At 43.7% G+C, this 14,185-nt stretch overlaps 1 protein-coding gene across 3 annotated transcripts in view; it reads left to right on the top strand.

Moving 5' to 3' along the window:
* FANCM (FA complementation group M) overlaps positions 1-14,185 on the top strand; it is a 142,122-nt gene that overhangs the window by 48,369 nt on the left and 79,568 nt on the right. For all 3 annotated transcript variants that reach the window (XM_084630703.1, XM_084630702.1, XM_084630701.1), the window contains exons 5-6: positions 10,325-10,456; positions 11,636-11,768. In XM_084630703.1, coding sequence (XP_084486829.1) covers positions 10,325-10,456; positions 11,636-11,768 — 265 coding nt within the window. The remainder of the gene's footprint in view (positions 1-10,324; positions 10,457-11,635; positions 11,769-14,185) is intronic.

Below are 14,185 nucleotides of genomic sequence, written 5' to 3'. Positions count from 1 at the left end.
GGGGAAGGCTGCATTCTGGACTGAAGTTTTGTAAATATCTGCATAATTATACCTAGGCATAGTGAATTATAGTAGACCTCCAGCCTGGAAGTCACACAGGTATGCATTGCTGTGTTCAGGTCATCATCTGACAGGATGGGGCACAGGCTTTTAGCCATTTTCAGCTGGAAAAAGTCATCTTTCATTGCTGTAGCTATTTGAGACTCCAGCAGGAGCAAAGACTTCAAAAGGACCCCAAGTCTACAGATCAATGTGATGCTCTTTTGATACTCAGTGATATAACATGCATACATACAGTCACATGCATTGCATTTCTGATGTATCTAATAGTGGCTAAGGTTGTAGGGATAAACTGACTCTTAAGCAATATGTTTGTAATACTCCTAAATAACCCATGCAGTTTGTGTCCAGATACCAGGGTGATGGGCTCAACATGAATACATTGCTTAGCCATCATCCTTTCCAGCAGTATCGACTGGAGTTTAACGAGACTCTGTCTGTGCCTGCTAAGAAACACAGCTGTTCTGGAGAGAATTGTGCTGCAGTTAGAGTGCTTTTTGTTGTTCTCAAGACACAACAGAGAAGCAATTATTCAGTTTTAAGACGGAGATACAGTGTGTCATCACTAGCATTTTTCATGCCATCGTATGATAAAGGGACAATGCATACTCTTGATTCTTCTGATTGCAGGATGTGTAATATTTCAAAGCAGCCAAGCTGCACATATGGACAGATGTAGAAATGTTGAATTACATGCATACAGAGAGCTGAAGCTTTGCTGACCATTTAACTGTAATCTCTTTGTGTATATCTACACTGCTATAAAAAACCCGCAGCATGGCTGTGGCTGGCCCAGGTCATCTGACTCGCACTCTGGCTGCAGGGCTAAAAATTCCAGGGTCGACATTCAGGCTCTGAAATCCCATGAGGGGGGTGGGCCTCAGAGCCTGGGTTCCAGCCTGAGCCCAAATGTCTACACTACTATTTTTCACCTTACAAGCCTGAGTCAAATGACCTGGGCTCTGAGACTCGGGGCCTGGGTTCGGGACCTCAGATGTAGATCCCCATATCCACGGCCTAGGATCCCAGCACCGCACTCTCAGTAGAGTGGGTCAGAAGGCCCAGGTCCCCAGTGCCGCACTCTCTCCCTACAAGGCATGGGACGCCGGAGTTGAGGCACCGATCCCTGTATCCATGGTACTGGCGAGTTTCCCGCCAAAGATTGCCACAGCGCAGGTCACCTTCACCTAGACGTCAGTCCCCACAGGAGCAGGATTGCTCCCTATCATGGCACCGGTCTCCACCTCCTTGGTATCGCTTCTTGGGAAGGCACAGATCCTCACCCTGATCTCACTGGTCACCAACCAGGGTAAGTCAGCAGACTCAGGCCTTCCACTCTGGTAGCCGGAAGGGCAATGGTCTGAGTCAGACCGGGAGTTCAGCCCCTCACCAAAAAGGAGTGATTTGCCGCCGACCCGTGAGACCCGTGTGGCATCTGCAGCAGCGGCATGGCAGCAGGGACAGTGGCTCGCTCAAGGACCATACTGGAACCCGCAGGGCGTACTGATGATGCTGGTCCCATACTTCCACCAGTCTTCCCTGGCACCGCAGTCAGAACATGGTACTGAATGTGACGTGGGGGCAGCGCAGCAGACTCCAACACATAAGGAGCCGTCCCCGGAGAGGGAAGGGGAACCCGTCCCTCCCCCGGCAGTGCAATCGTCCTTGTTGTTTCTGGATGAAGCGGTGGCATGTCCCTTCCAAACGGGCAGTCCTCCTGACGACTTCAAGGAGCACTAGGCCTTCCTTAAAAGGGTGGCTGCCAATTTGAACTTAAAAATTGAGGAGTTCGTGGAGAAGTCTGACTTCTTAATATTATATCCTCTTCCACCCCAGCCCGGGTCGCGCTGCCTGTCCACCCAGGGATTCTTCAGATTGGCAGCTCGCTGTGGCAGCCCCCCTCTTCCATTCCACCTACCTTTAAGAAGGCGGAAAAGAAGTACTACGTCGCTGCAAAAGGGTTCAAATATTTGTACACTCACCCTCCAGCGGCATCACTGGTCATGTCCACTGTGGATGAAAGGGACAGGCAGGACCAAGTCAGCGGCACTCCGAAAAACAAAGACGCCAAGCGACTAGACTTGTTTGGCAGAAAAGCTCATTCGACAGCCATCCTGCAGTTTCAGGTGTCTAACCACCAGGCCTTGTTAGTCAAGTACAGTTTTAATCTGTGGGACTCTCTTAGCAGATACAAGGAGGCCCTCCCACAGGACCAAGCCCAGGAGTTCGCTGCTTTGGTCGACAAAGGCGCAGCGGTAGCGAGAGGCGCCCTGCAGATGAGCTGGGACGCTACAGATTCAGCAGCCAGGGTGGTCGCCTCTGCAGTGGCCATGAGGCACAGCTCCTGCTTGCAGTCCTCCAGTTTATCCCAGGAGATGCAGACCACCATTCAGGACCCCCCATTTGAGGGGGCACGGCTCTTCTCCAAGCTCACAGACACAAGGCTTCATGACCTTAAAGACTCCTGTACCCTTCGCTTCTTGGGCCTTCATATCCCTCAGCAGTCCAGGAAGCTGTTCATCCTTTTCCTTCACCTAGACTGAGGAAGTCCTGGGGGACTCCCGGGCTGAACACCTACAGGAGAAAGGATAGAGACAAGGGATCTAAGCAGTGACACCAGTCGTCTTCCCATTCATCTGCTCAGCCTTGCCCTTCTGGGAGCCAAGGAGGCTAGAAGCAGACATTTTGAGGATGCACTAGAGGACGGTGCCCCAGTCTCTTTCCTGGATTCAGCCTCCCACTCTTTCCTCAATCACCTGTGCCCTTTCTGGTCGGCCTGGTCTTGGCTGACCTCAGATCATTGGGTGCTCGACATAATATCTTCAGGTTACACCCTGCAGTTCATGGCCTATCCTCCCTCCATCTGGAAGTGGTCCGCATCATATTCCAGAGATGGGGGAATCCCCAGGTGGATCTGTACGTATCTAGGCAGAATAGGAAGTGCCACGTTTTGTTCTCAATTCGGGGGATCAACAGACGCTCCCTGTCGGACGCTTTTCTGCTCCCGTGGTCAGGGACTCTGTTGTACGCCTTCCCACCAATGCTGTTAATTCACAGGATCCTCACGGAGATCCAGCAGGACACTGCAAAGATGATCCTCATAGCGCCGGCTTGGCCGTGCCACCACTGGTTCGGCATGCTTCTGGACCTCTCTGTAGCTGCTCCATTAGCCACTGCTTAGGCTGTCCCTGCTGTCCCAAAACCACGGTGGTCTTTGCATCTGAACCTGGCAGCGCTGCACCTGACGGTTTGGCTGCTGCATGGTTAAATGCAGAGGAGCAGGAGTGCTCAGCTGGTGTCCAACAGGTCCTGTTGGGGCAGCAGAAAGCCCTCCACCAGATCGACCGACCTGCCCAAATGGAAGCGGTTTGCTTGTTGGACCTCCGACAAAGGCATTTGGCCCACTGCAGTTAATCCTGGACTACCTTCTGCATCTCAAGCTCCAAGGTCTATCAAGGTCCACTAGGCCAGTGGTTTTCAAACTGCGGGTTGCGACTCGGTACTGGGTCATGGAATGTAAGGCACTGGGTCATGGCAGCTCTGGTCAGCACTGCTGACCAGGCTGTTAAAAGTCCCGTCGGCGGTGCTGCCCGGCTAAGGCAGGCTAGTCCCTATCTCTTCTGACACCGCGCTGCGCCGAGGAAGCAGCCAACAGCAGGTCTGGCTCGTAGGCAGGGGGGCCACAGGGCTCCATGCACTGTCCCTGCCCCGAGCACCAGCTCTGCACTTCCATTGGCTGGAAACCGTCCAATGGGAACTGGGTGGGAGTGGTGCCTGGGGGCGAGAGCTGCGCGGAGCTGCTTGTGTGTTTCCACCTAGGAGCTAGACTTGCTGCTGGCCGCTTCTGGGGCGCAGCGTAGTCCGCAGTGCCCGAACAGGCAGGAAGCCTGCCGTAGCACCCCTGCTGCACTGCTGACTGGGAGCCGCCCGAAAAAAACGTTTGAAAACCACTGCCCTTGGCCACTATCTCGACCTTCCATCTGCCACTCCAGGGTAGGTCAGTTTTCACCCCGGACATGACTGCCAGGTTCCTCAAGGGCCTTGAGCGCCTCTACCTGCATGGCATTCCTCCGTGGGACCTGAAACTCCTACCCCCTTTGAGCCTTGGGCTTCCTGCTCTCTCCTTCTTGTTTCCTGGAAGGTCGCATTCTTGGTTGCAATAACATCTACTCGCTGAGTCTCTGAGATTAGGGCGCTTACATCAGAACTGCCCTATACGGTCTATTACAAAGACAAGGTCCAGCTGCGGTCACAACCAGCTTTCCTGTCCAAGGTGGTTTCTCAGTTTCATATGGACCAGGACATTTACTTACCTGTCTTTTTTCCAAAGCTGCATAACTCGGAGGAGGAGAGTAGGTTGCATTTCCTAGATGTCAGGAGGACACTAGCCTCCTACATTGAAAAGACCAAGCCATTCTGCAAGTCAATGCAATTGTTCGTCACAGTGGCCGACAGGATATAAGGTTGTCCAGTGTCCGCTCAAATAATTTTTTCTTGGATCACTGCGTGCATTCACTGATGCTACGTTCAGGCGAAGGTGCTACCTCCGGCGATTATAACCACCCTCTCAACCAGGGTGCAAGCCTCTTTGGCAGCTTTCCTAGTCCAAGTGCCTATCCAGGACACTTGTAGGACAGCCACCTTTTCGTCTTTCCACAGTTCACCTCCCATTACGCACTTACCCAGCAGGCCCGGGACAATGCTGGCTTCAGTAAAGCAGTACTGCAAGCCGCTAGACTGTAAACTCTGAGCCCACCTCTGAGCATGCTGTTTGTGAGTCACCTAGAATGGAATCGACATGAGCAAGCATTTGAAGAAAAAACAATTACCTACCTTTCGTAACTGTTCTTGGAGATGTGTTGCTTATGTCCATTCCATTACCCACCCTTCTACCCTGCAGTTGGAGTTGCCAGCAAGAAGGAACTGAGAGGGCATAGGGTTGGCGGTGCCTAATATACCAGCGCATGAGCGCAGCACACAGAGGGGCACCACAGCTGAACCTATGGATACTGCTAAGGGAAAAATCTCTGACGGGCGCGCACACACCTAGAATGGAATGGACGTGAGGAACACATCTCCAAGAACAATAGTTACGAAAGGTAGGTAACCGTTTTTTCCTTTTTCCTTTAGTTTAAAATTGGTTATACAAGACTGTGTGTGATATCTGTTTTTAGCTTAATGAATACAAAGGCAAGAAAACTGTGTGGATTCTGTTTTGTGTAGCTTCAGACAACTTTAAAACCTCATATGGAGAGAAAAAAATCACTGCAAGGCGTTGAAAGGAACCTAAGCCTCTGAATCTTTTTATGAATAATATATATTCATCTGACCAGAAAGCAGGTGAGAAGTAAGGAAAGGCTGAAGGATCGGAATGAATGTATATGGTTATCAGAAAGACACCTTAAGGATATAGGTACTGTTATTGGGTAGACCACAATGAGTTCCATACCAAGTCTGGGTTTATTTAGCTTTGGATGTCGATTTAGTTTTGGACAATTTAAAAAAGGATTTCAAGGTAGTATAGCAGTGTATCACTTGTCTCTTAATGTTTAGTAGTTCTATACATAAAATGTTCCAGATTTTCTTGAATTCAAAGCATTTAAGAGAAAACATACCTTAAAACAATAAACATCCTCTGTTTGCCAAACTTTCCTTAAGGTCTGTCACTCCGTGGAGGTGGGGATGGATGTTTTTCTAAAAGAGATGCTGTAGGAATTATTTTGGGGAAGCTCCGTGGCCTGTGTTTTGACAGGAGGTCAGACTTTGAACTTCCTGTGATTATGGGAGGCCAGGTGTAGGTTAGATCTTACCATCTTTATTTTTAAGAGGATACATTCAATTGCATAACACAAGAACCAGGAGTCACCCAATAAAATTAATAGGCAGCAGGTTTAAAACAAACAGAAGGAAGTATTTCTTCATACACCACACGGTCAACCTATGGAACTCATTGCCAGGAGATGTTGTGAAGGCCAAAACTATAAGAGGGTTTAAAAAAGAATTAGATAAATTCATGGAGCATAGGTCCATCATGGCTATTAGCCAAGATAGTCAGGGATACAACTCCATGCTCTGGGTGTCCCTAGCCTCTGATTTGCAGAAGCTGGGAGTTTACATCGGGGGATGGATCACTTGATAATTGCCTGTTCTGTTCATTCCCTCTGAAACACCTGGTATTGACCATTATGGGAAGATAGGATACTGGGCTAGAAGGATCATTGGTCTGACCCAGCGTGGCCGTTCTTATGTTATGTTCTTAAGATGATAGTTCCCCTCAAACTAATCCTTCTCCCAAAAAAGACTTCCTTATGCGCAAGCTATTAAATCTTTTTTTCCTGATCCTCTTCTACTGTTAGAGATCATTTTAACTGCGGGAAACTTGGTAGTGTGGACTTAAATAACCAGTCTAATGACAGGGTTTATTTCCTGTCTAAATCTGCCGTCTCTAGGAATAATCCCACATCCTTTATTTTTATTTAGGCTGAAAGAGAACAAATTAATGCCATGAACTAGTGAGAGATCACAGCATTCTTAAAAAAATCCTATCCGATTTGACTTAATGTGCATATTCTTAAATATATTAAAACATCCATACTGCAGTCTATGCTAGATTTGAATTCAGGTCTCAAATGATTCCATGTATACTTGAGGATATTAGTGGGCCATGGGAAACCTTTTTGTAGTTTAGTACCTTAAGTGGTGTGGGGGTGAAATTGATCAGTTTTTATGTGGTGAAAGTTATGTTGATTTTGTTTAGTAGGGGAAAATATTTTATTTAATTTGATACCATATGCCACTGCACTCATGGCTACTTTCCCACTTGATAGAGTGGGATAATTATGCATGCATGTCTTTGTATATACTGTTGGTAATATATTCAGCTGTTTTTTTAACTGATCTCATTGAGTTATAAATATACTCAGGCACTATTGAGAATTTCATATTTAAATTTAAAAGAAAATTTATTTGTTCTACAGTTCTATTTAAAAAAATATTTTTATACTATTGTGTATAACTAAAATGTCCTGGAAAGATTAAAATGATTTGCAGTTACTCTGCTTTTTAATTATAGCTGATTTAAATCAAATACTGGGAGATTAGTTAAATGTAATGATTCACTTGTATCTGAGTGATGCATGTTGCTGTAACTTTTCTAAGTAGGTTATGTTTACAGTCCTTATCTACTTCAGTTTTGAAGCTCCAGGTGACTAAATCCTGCTGTCTTTCATAATAGTCTTTCTTGGTTTGTTTTGTAGAAGATGATTAGATCAGATAGTCAGTGCTTGTACACTGTGTATGTAGTGGGGATATCATTTTCTTCCATACCGCAGATTAGGTCAGGGAGATGAAACACAAACATACATAATGAAAAATTTAAAAGATGTATCTAATTACAAGAAATAATAGTGTAAAAAAACAAAAAACCTGTACATAAAACCATAGCTATGATGTTATCAAAATTTAGCAAAGGCGTTGGCTCCCTTTAAAGGAAAAATGTCTACCTTTATATTTTGTATATGCTATTTTTTAGTTAGAAGTCTTGTTTATGTTTGTTAGCTTATATTCAAATACTAATTTACACTATACAGGTCTTTGGGTGTAATGCACACTACACTTTTGTCTTCAGGTTTTTCACGTTCTCATCTTGAAGTATTTCTTTGATCTAATAGTAGTACTGCATTATGGAAGTTATTGCTTCTCTTAGTATATAGTATTTTATGGCACGCCATTCCAGTAAATGTCTCCCCTGACCTGTTCAAATCATGTTATTTAGATATTTTATTCCAATGTGAAATGCAGATCTCACTCAAGTCCCATCATGTTGTTAATTTAGTGGTTAGTGACTGTCATTTACAAGTTACATTGATTATATGCCATAGAGTATGTATTTCTTCAGCTCAATAAAGTCCCTACAGATTCTACAATAGGTCTTTGGGGAAGAACTGACTTATTGGCTCCCGGGGTATAATTGTTCTGTTGAAGAGTGTGCCACCTTTATTCTGCCTCCACGGATACAGGCAAAGTGAACAAGAACTCCTTGCTGCAAGAGATTTAGGATGTTCTGATTTTTTTTCTAAATTAAAATAAGCCTTAATGTTTTTAATTTCTGATGCAGAAATCTGGGCAAGTGTTTTTCACTGGCTTTTGGGACAGAGAGATTGGATTCTGGCTTCCCTTTCTTCCTGAAGTACTACAACAGCATATGCCCCTGTAGCCTAGCAATCAAGCAGAAAAAAGCCTAGAGGGAAAACTTGATATTCTGACACTTATTGCCCGACAGTGCATAGACAATAAGCTCTCCTCGTTTTGTGGCCAGCTCAGGAAGGGGGTCACCCTAGTAGCCTTCTCCTGAGCCAGAAAAAAGTCAGGAAGCCCCAACAGTGAAGCAGCAACCAATCCCCTTGATCTTTCCTGCTTTGCTTCATTTCCTTCCAGGAGGGAGCAAGTGACACAATGATATGAAGGCAGTTCTCCCAAGGTAGAAATTGCTACTGACAAGCTGCGTGAACCTGCTACATTAGCTTCAACATTTTATCATGGTCCTAGCAGTGGATCATTTCTGTCTCCCAATTCAAGGCCATGGAAGGAGGCAAGAGAAGCAGACCCAGATCCACCCAACAGAGCATTAAGTTAGTAGTTGGAGCCCCAGACTCATTTTCCAATAAACAGCCCACTGCTCACATCATAATGGGCTGCTTAGTCTGCTGACTTTATAATCCCTTAGTTAGGTTTTCCACATTCAACGGGTCTGTGACATGCAGGGATGGAGATATGTTCCCATACTGAAGCTCCTCTCGCTCCTCTCCCACTCCCTTTCCTTTCCCATTGGTGATTCTGTGGGGGGAGAAATCTCTGTAGATGAGCTGAGGCAGTTTATCGCTCTCCCCTCCCCCAGGACTGGCCTTCAAGTGCCCTAGTATGTCTAACCTAGCAAATGCAAAATAAGGAGCCAGAACAATACAACTTGCAGTATAAGTTGAAGCAAGTGAGCAAAAAGAACTATGTTCAGTTGTCATCGTAGTGGGTACATGTAGATTAATTGTAGACTTGATAATTACCATAGTTAGAGATCGGAATATTATAGGTTTATGCAAAGTAAAACTGGAATAGTTGACGTCTGGAATAAACATGTTCTACTTCTAAAACTGTGATTTATCTGATATTGATTTAATTGGGGATCGGTCCTGCTTTGAGCAGGGGGTTGGACTAGATGACCTTCTGGGGTCCCTTCCAACCCTGATATTCTATGATTCTATGATTTTCTGCTGTTAGTACATTTCACTCTAGACACAGGGGAAACTTTCCCAAACTGTTTCCCTCTGGTTTAGCCTTAACCAGTGTTTAAACTGGTGGGAGCTGTTGGTACCCAAGATTCCAACAAGCAGACCTGTACTTACTACTGCAGTTAGCCTCGTTTTTCAACATGTTTAACAAAAATGGTTATAAACAGGTAGGGCGTCCAGAGTTTTCTGAATGTTACAGCTTTCACTGGCTTTTACACCAATTCAACTGAGCTCCTCCTACAACCTCTGGGAAATTGTGTAAATATAGTTAGTACAGACACTACCTCAGTCTGATTACTAGTGCATACAGCTAACATGAATTCAGAGTTAATGGTCTCTTGTCAAATTAACAAAGATGTCTTTGGAGAAAACTTGTGATGGTGTTACAGAGTGCTAAGACTCTTTCGATACTGCTACCCAAATGGACCAACAAATTGAAAAGGCCATTTGTCTAGAGCAAAATCTGATTACTCCAATAATAAAATTGTAGAGTTAGTGCTCATGCAAAACTAAGTATATGGAAAAAAATCCTGACCACCTTTGGCAAAGGAACAAAGGAGAAAAACAGTATTAAGATGAATTAAAGCTGGTAATTTCCCTTGTTCCACTGAAGTAGAAAACAGGCTTGCATGATGTGTATGAACAGAATTAAATTACAAAAAAAATACTTACACCCTGGAAGACACAAGAAACTTACCTTGACAGTGGAGAACACTGTAATGGGAAATAACATGGGCAGTATCCATCTGCTATACTATAAGCTATCCTGAAGTGAATTTAATCACAGAATAGTCTCTACAAAATTACCATTTAACCTACAAACTAAGAGAGTCAGTTAAATTCTATTTATTTTATCTCTGTTTGGCAGATAACCGTTTATTAAAGCTGACTGTTTATTATAGATAAACAAACGAAATTTTGAAAAAGCACAATCATTTTTTATCTTTGCATTACATATGTGCTTTTTGTTTTACCTGCAGGTTTTGGAAACATTTGCTGGCCGCCTGATTAAAATTCGAGTTTTGGCACAGCGTGATATTCCCAGCCTTACAAAGTACCAGATAATTCTAGCAAGAGATCAGTTTCGGAAAAACCCTTCTTCACGCAATGCGGTAAATGTTACTTAGTAATGTAATTGGCTAAATGAGTTTATATTCTACAGTATTCAATAAAAAGTAGTAATACTCCTACATTTACATAGTACATAAAATACCAATGGATCTCAAAATGCTTGACAAACTATAAATAGAAATTACCACAGATGTGCAGCCCTGGGATGGAATGTGCCAACTTGTTTAACCACTCTCAACACCACTGCAGGACCATTTAGGACCTTGGTTCTTAGACTTTTGTACTGGTGACCCCTTTCACACAGCAAGCCTCTGAGTGTGACCCTTATACATTAAAAACACTTTTTTATATGTTTAACACCATTATAAATGCAGAGAAAAAGTGGGGTTTGGGTGAAGGCTGACAGCTCGCGACCCCTGCTGTAATAACCTCACGACCCCCTGAAGGGTCCTGACCCCAGTTTGAGAACCCCTGATTTAGGAAAAGAGGGAAGAATACTGTATCCATCTGAAACTATATAGGGAACTAGATGTGTAAAATATAACTGCCAAGATTACTCTGAGGTCTGAAAATTCAGCTAATGCACCTCCTTGTTTAAATTGCCCCAGGGTTTTTACTAATCACAAATAGTCTTCCCTTCATTTATTCAGTAAGCCAGGTGACAGCTATACAGAGAAACTCAGTTCATTTATGGTTTTCCAAAAGTCCTATGAGTGCCTTAAGCATAACAGAGAATGTAATTTATAACAACCAGTACAACTTTATCAACTCAAGATGCTTAGGTTGGGTAAGTGTAAAGGAAATCCCATCCTGCCAAACACAACAAGCAGTACAACAAAAAGAGCAGTACAACAAAATGGTATTCTCTTGGTAAGGCAGATAGTTAATTTATTCCAGAGGACAAGCAAAACAGCATTGGTGTATTCTGAAAATATTTTTGCCAATGTCCATTATTCTCAAGTGATTCCTTTATCAAAATTCTTCCATGACTCCTTTGAGAAAAAAGGTTACTTTTATTAATTATTAGGAAACTTTCCCAAACCATTTCCAGCCTGGTTCATGAGGTTTTTGGGGAACAAACCACCAATTCAGTATTGTTTTCTTTTGCAGTTTCATTTTTCAAATGTTAAACTGATTTTTGGCATCAAAAATTGCAGTTTGATCCCTGTTGCTTATTGACCTCTTTTATTTAATCCAATGTGTCATAATTGTTTTATTAGGGGATACAACAGGGCGTAATTGAAGGAGATTTTGCTCTTTGCATTAGTTTGTATCATGGTTATGAACTACTCCTGCAGATGGGAACACGATCATTATTTATCTTCCTGTGTGGAATTATGGATGGATCAAAAGGTAAAATGCATTCACAAACAAACTATCTCTGCTCCTTATTTCCTCCTCCAATTAATTACTAGGAAATAAAAACATATTACGTTGAGTACCAGGTATATATGAGTATTTAAAATTATTTAGAACAAAAATAGTTTAACAAATGAGTTGCAAATAAAATTTGTATATTTTCTTTTTGCAGCTTACATTTTGATGAAAATATCATGCTCAATGTAAGACTTGAAATAATCTGTAGATGAGATAGTGTAGTTAGATTGGGAAAGCAATGATGTGTGTATGGAGATAGATCAGTGAAGTATGAGGAAGATGCAATCAGAGTTCAGAGCACGATACAGCAATAGACCAGAATAGAGATAGAACCAGCCATTAAAAGGTCTGTGCAGAAATGGATTAGGTCTTTAAGGCAGTGTCTACACTGGCCAAAAAAAAAAAAAAAGGACCTGTAATTCCCCAACAATTCAGCTCTATTGGTAATAGCAGCCATGGAAGACAGAGCGTGGGCAGCACTCTGGTGTTTTTACCATCATGTCTCATGGCTCTGCAGGGTTAGGTACATGACGGTAAAGTGCCTGAACACTGTCTGCACTACCTCTTCCTCCCTCGCCATCACCAGTGGAGTATAGTGTGTTCCATTTTTGATGGTGTAGAAAAGATCTTACTGTTGTATAAAACCTGGATTCTTCTTTGACTGGCCTCTGCACATTCCTGTTCGTGGGATTAGTACCTCCTGGCATCAAGCTGTGTAATCTTCTAGAGAGCAGCATCTGGGGCCACTTGCCCCTTCCTAATGCGTGTGTGTGTGTATGTGTGTGTGTGTGTATATATATATATATATATATATATAATATGGTGATGGGTTCTGAGAGTATAAAATGGGAATGGTCCCAACTGCTGCTAATTCCTATGGTGATGGGTTCTGAGAGTATAAAATGGGAATGGTCCCAACTGCTGCTAATTCCTTCTTTACTGCCAAAGGTGCAGTTATTGCACACAGGATCCTTGATGCTTTCCTCATCCAGTGTCAGCTTTGGTGATGTACTAGTCTAAGTGCAATACAGCATATTCACATGCAGTGGGCCTCTGTCTAGCATAAGTTGCTCAGAGGATGTGTCCCCAGACCTAACTGGATAGTCTGAGTCTGGTGTTGAGAACCTGGCATGGTTAACTCTGTTTTTATAGGGAGCACAATAGTCCCCTGATCCTTTGGGGTATACTATGTTGGCACTCTTATACCTAGATCTCCTGTCCTGGAGTCTTTCCAGTATCAGAAACTTAATCTCAGATAAACACTACACAAAGGTGATGGTTACAGATGGTTTACTTTCAGTTCCTGCAGAGATAGCTTACTGAGGGTCTAGAATTTCCTTTTGTGGGAGTCCTCCAGATGAAATCAGTAGAAATGTTCAAGTTTCCAGGTGTCAGGGCATTTTTTCATTCATTTCCGCATCTGGACCTTGGCCCACAGACAGGCTCCTTAACAGTGTAACTGGGTGATACCACACCCAGGCTATATCGGTGGTCTTCACGACACTGATTTACAAAGATTCTACCTCTTCTTGACCCTACTTACAACTGAGCCACTTAAATCTCAGATCATTCAAGATGGAAAAGGTGAAGGAAACGCATATATAAGGGAATTCCCTTCTCACCTCCCTTACCATCTCTAAAGGAATATTTCCAGATGTGGACTGGGATATTTATCTTGCCACCTCACCCCCCACCTTTTCAATGTTTGTGGATCTCGTCCCAGATGAAAGCTTCATGCCAGTGTTCTGGAGTTGAGAGCTGTTTTGTTTAGCTTGGAAGGCTGTCTCTCTTTGGCCAGTACCACATACTCATGTGGTGTAGGGTGGAGAGCTATGTCCAGGCAAATACTTTGAAGAGAGTTTACATGCAATGACACAGATGTCTGTCTTAGGTCTTGTTCGGGTATTGTGTAGTACAAGGAGAGTAGTCCTGACTAGGCAAGGAGACCGCTCATTGTCTCCAGTTCTGATACATGGTCAAACAAGACCTAATGTCCTTGATAGAAGCCCCTTGTCTTGGGCTGGAATCAGAAATTCCTCTGTGTATTCTCTTTGATCCTATTGGTTCACGAGATCTGTCTGTGATTTAGTCGGGGATCGGTCCTGCTTTGAGCAGGGGGTTGGACTAGATGACCTCCTGAGGTCCCTTCCAACCCTGATATTCTGTGATTCTGTGATCAGCTGGTACGGAGCCAAGATGTTGTTAGTAATCCTTACCAGGGTTTGCCTTTGAATATGATACGTCTTCCCAATTCATTGGATCTTTGTCATCATGAGGTGGATGTAGCTGTCATGGGATATTTCCTCTGCTTCATGTATCTTTTTTTTTGCTTTTGGGATTGGAGTCTTGTTTCACAAAGCTCTTGGGACCTCTGGTTTGTCAGAGTATCATCT

The sequence above is a fragment of the Lepidochelys olivacea genome (genome assembly GCF_965140295.1).
Source record: "Lepidochelys olivacea isolate rLepOli2 genome assembly, chromosome: 6".
NCBI lineage: Eukaryota > Metazoa > Chordata > Testudines > Cheloniidae > Lepidochelys > Lepidochelys olivacea.
Note: the sequence above shows the minus strand (reverse complement) of the source record. Positions and strands in the feature narration are given on the sequence as shown.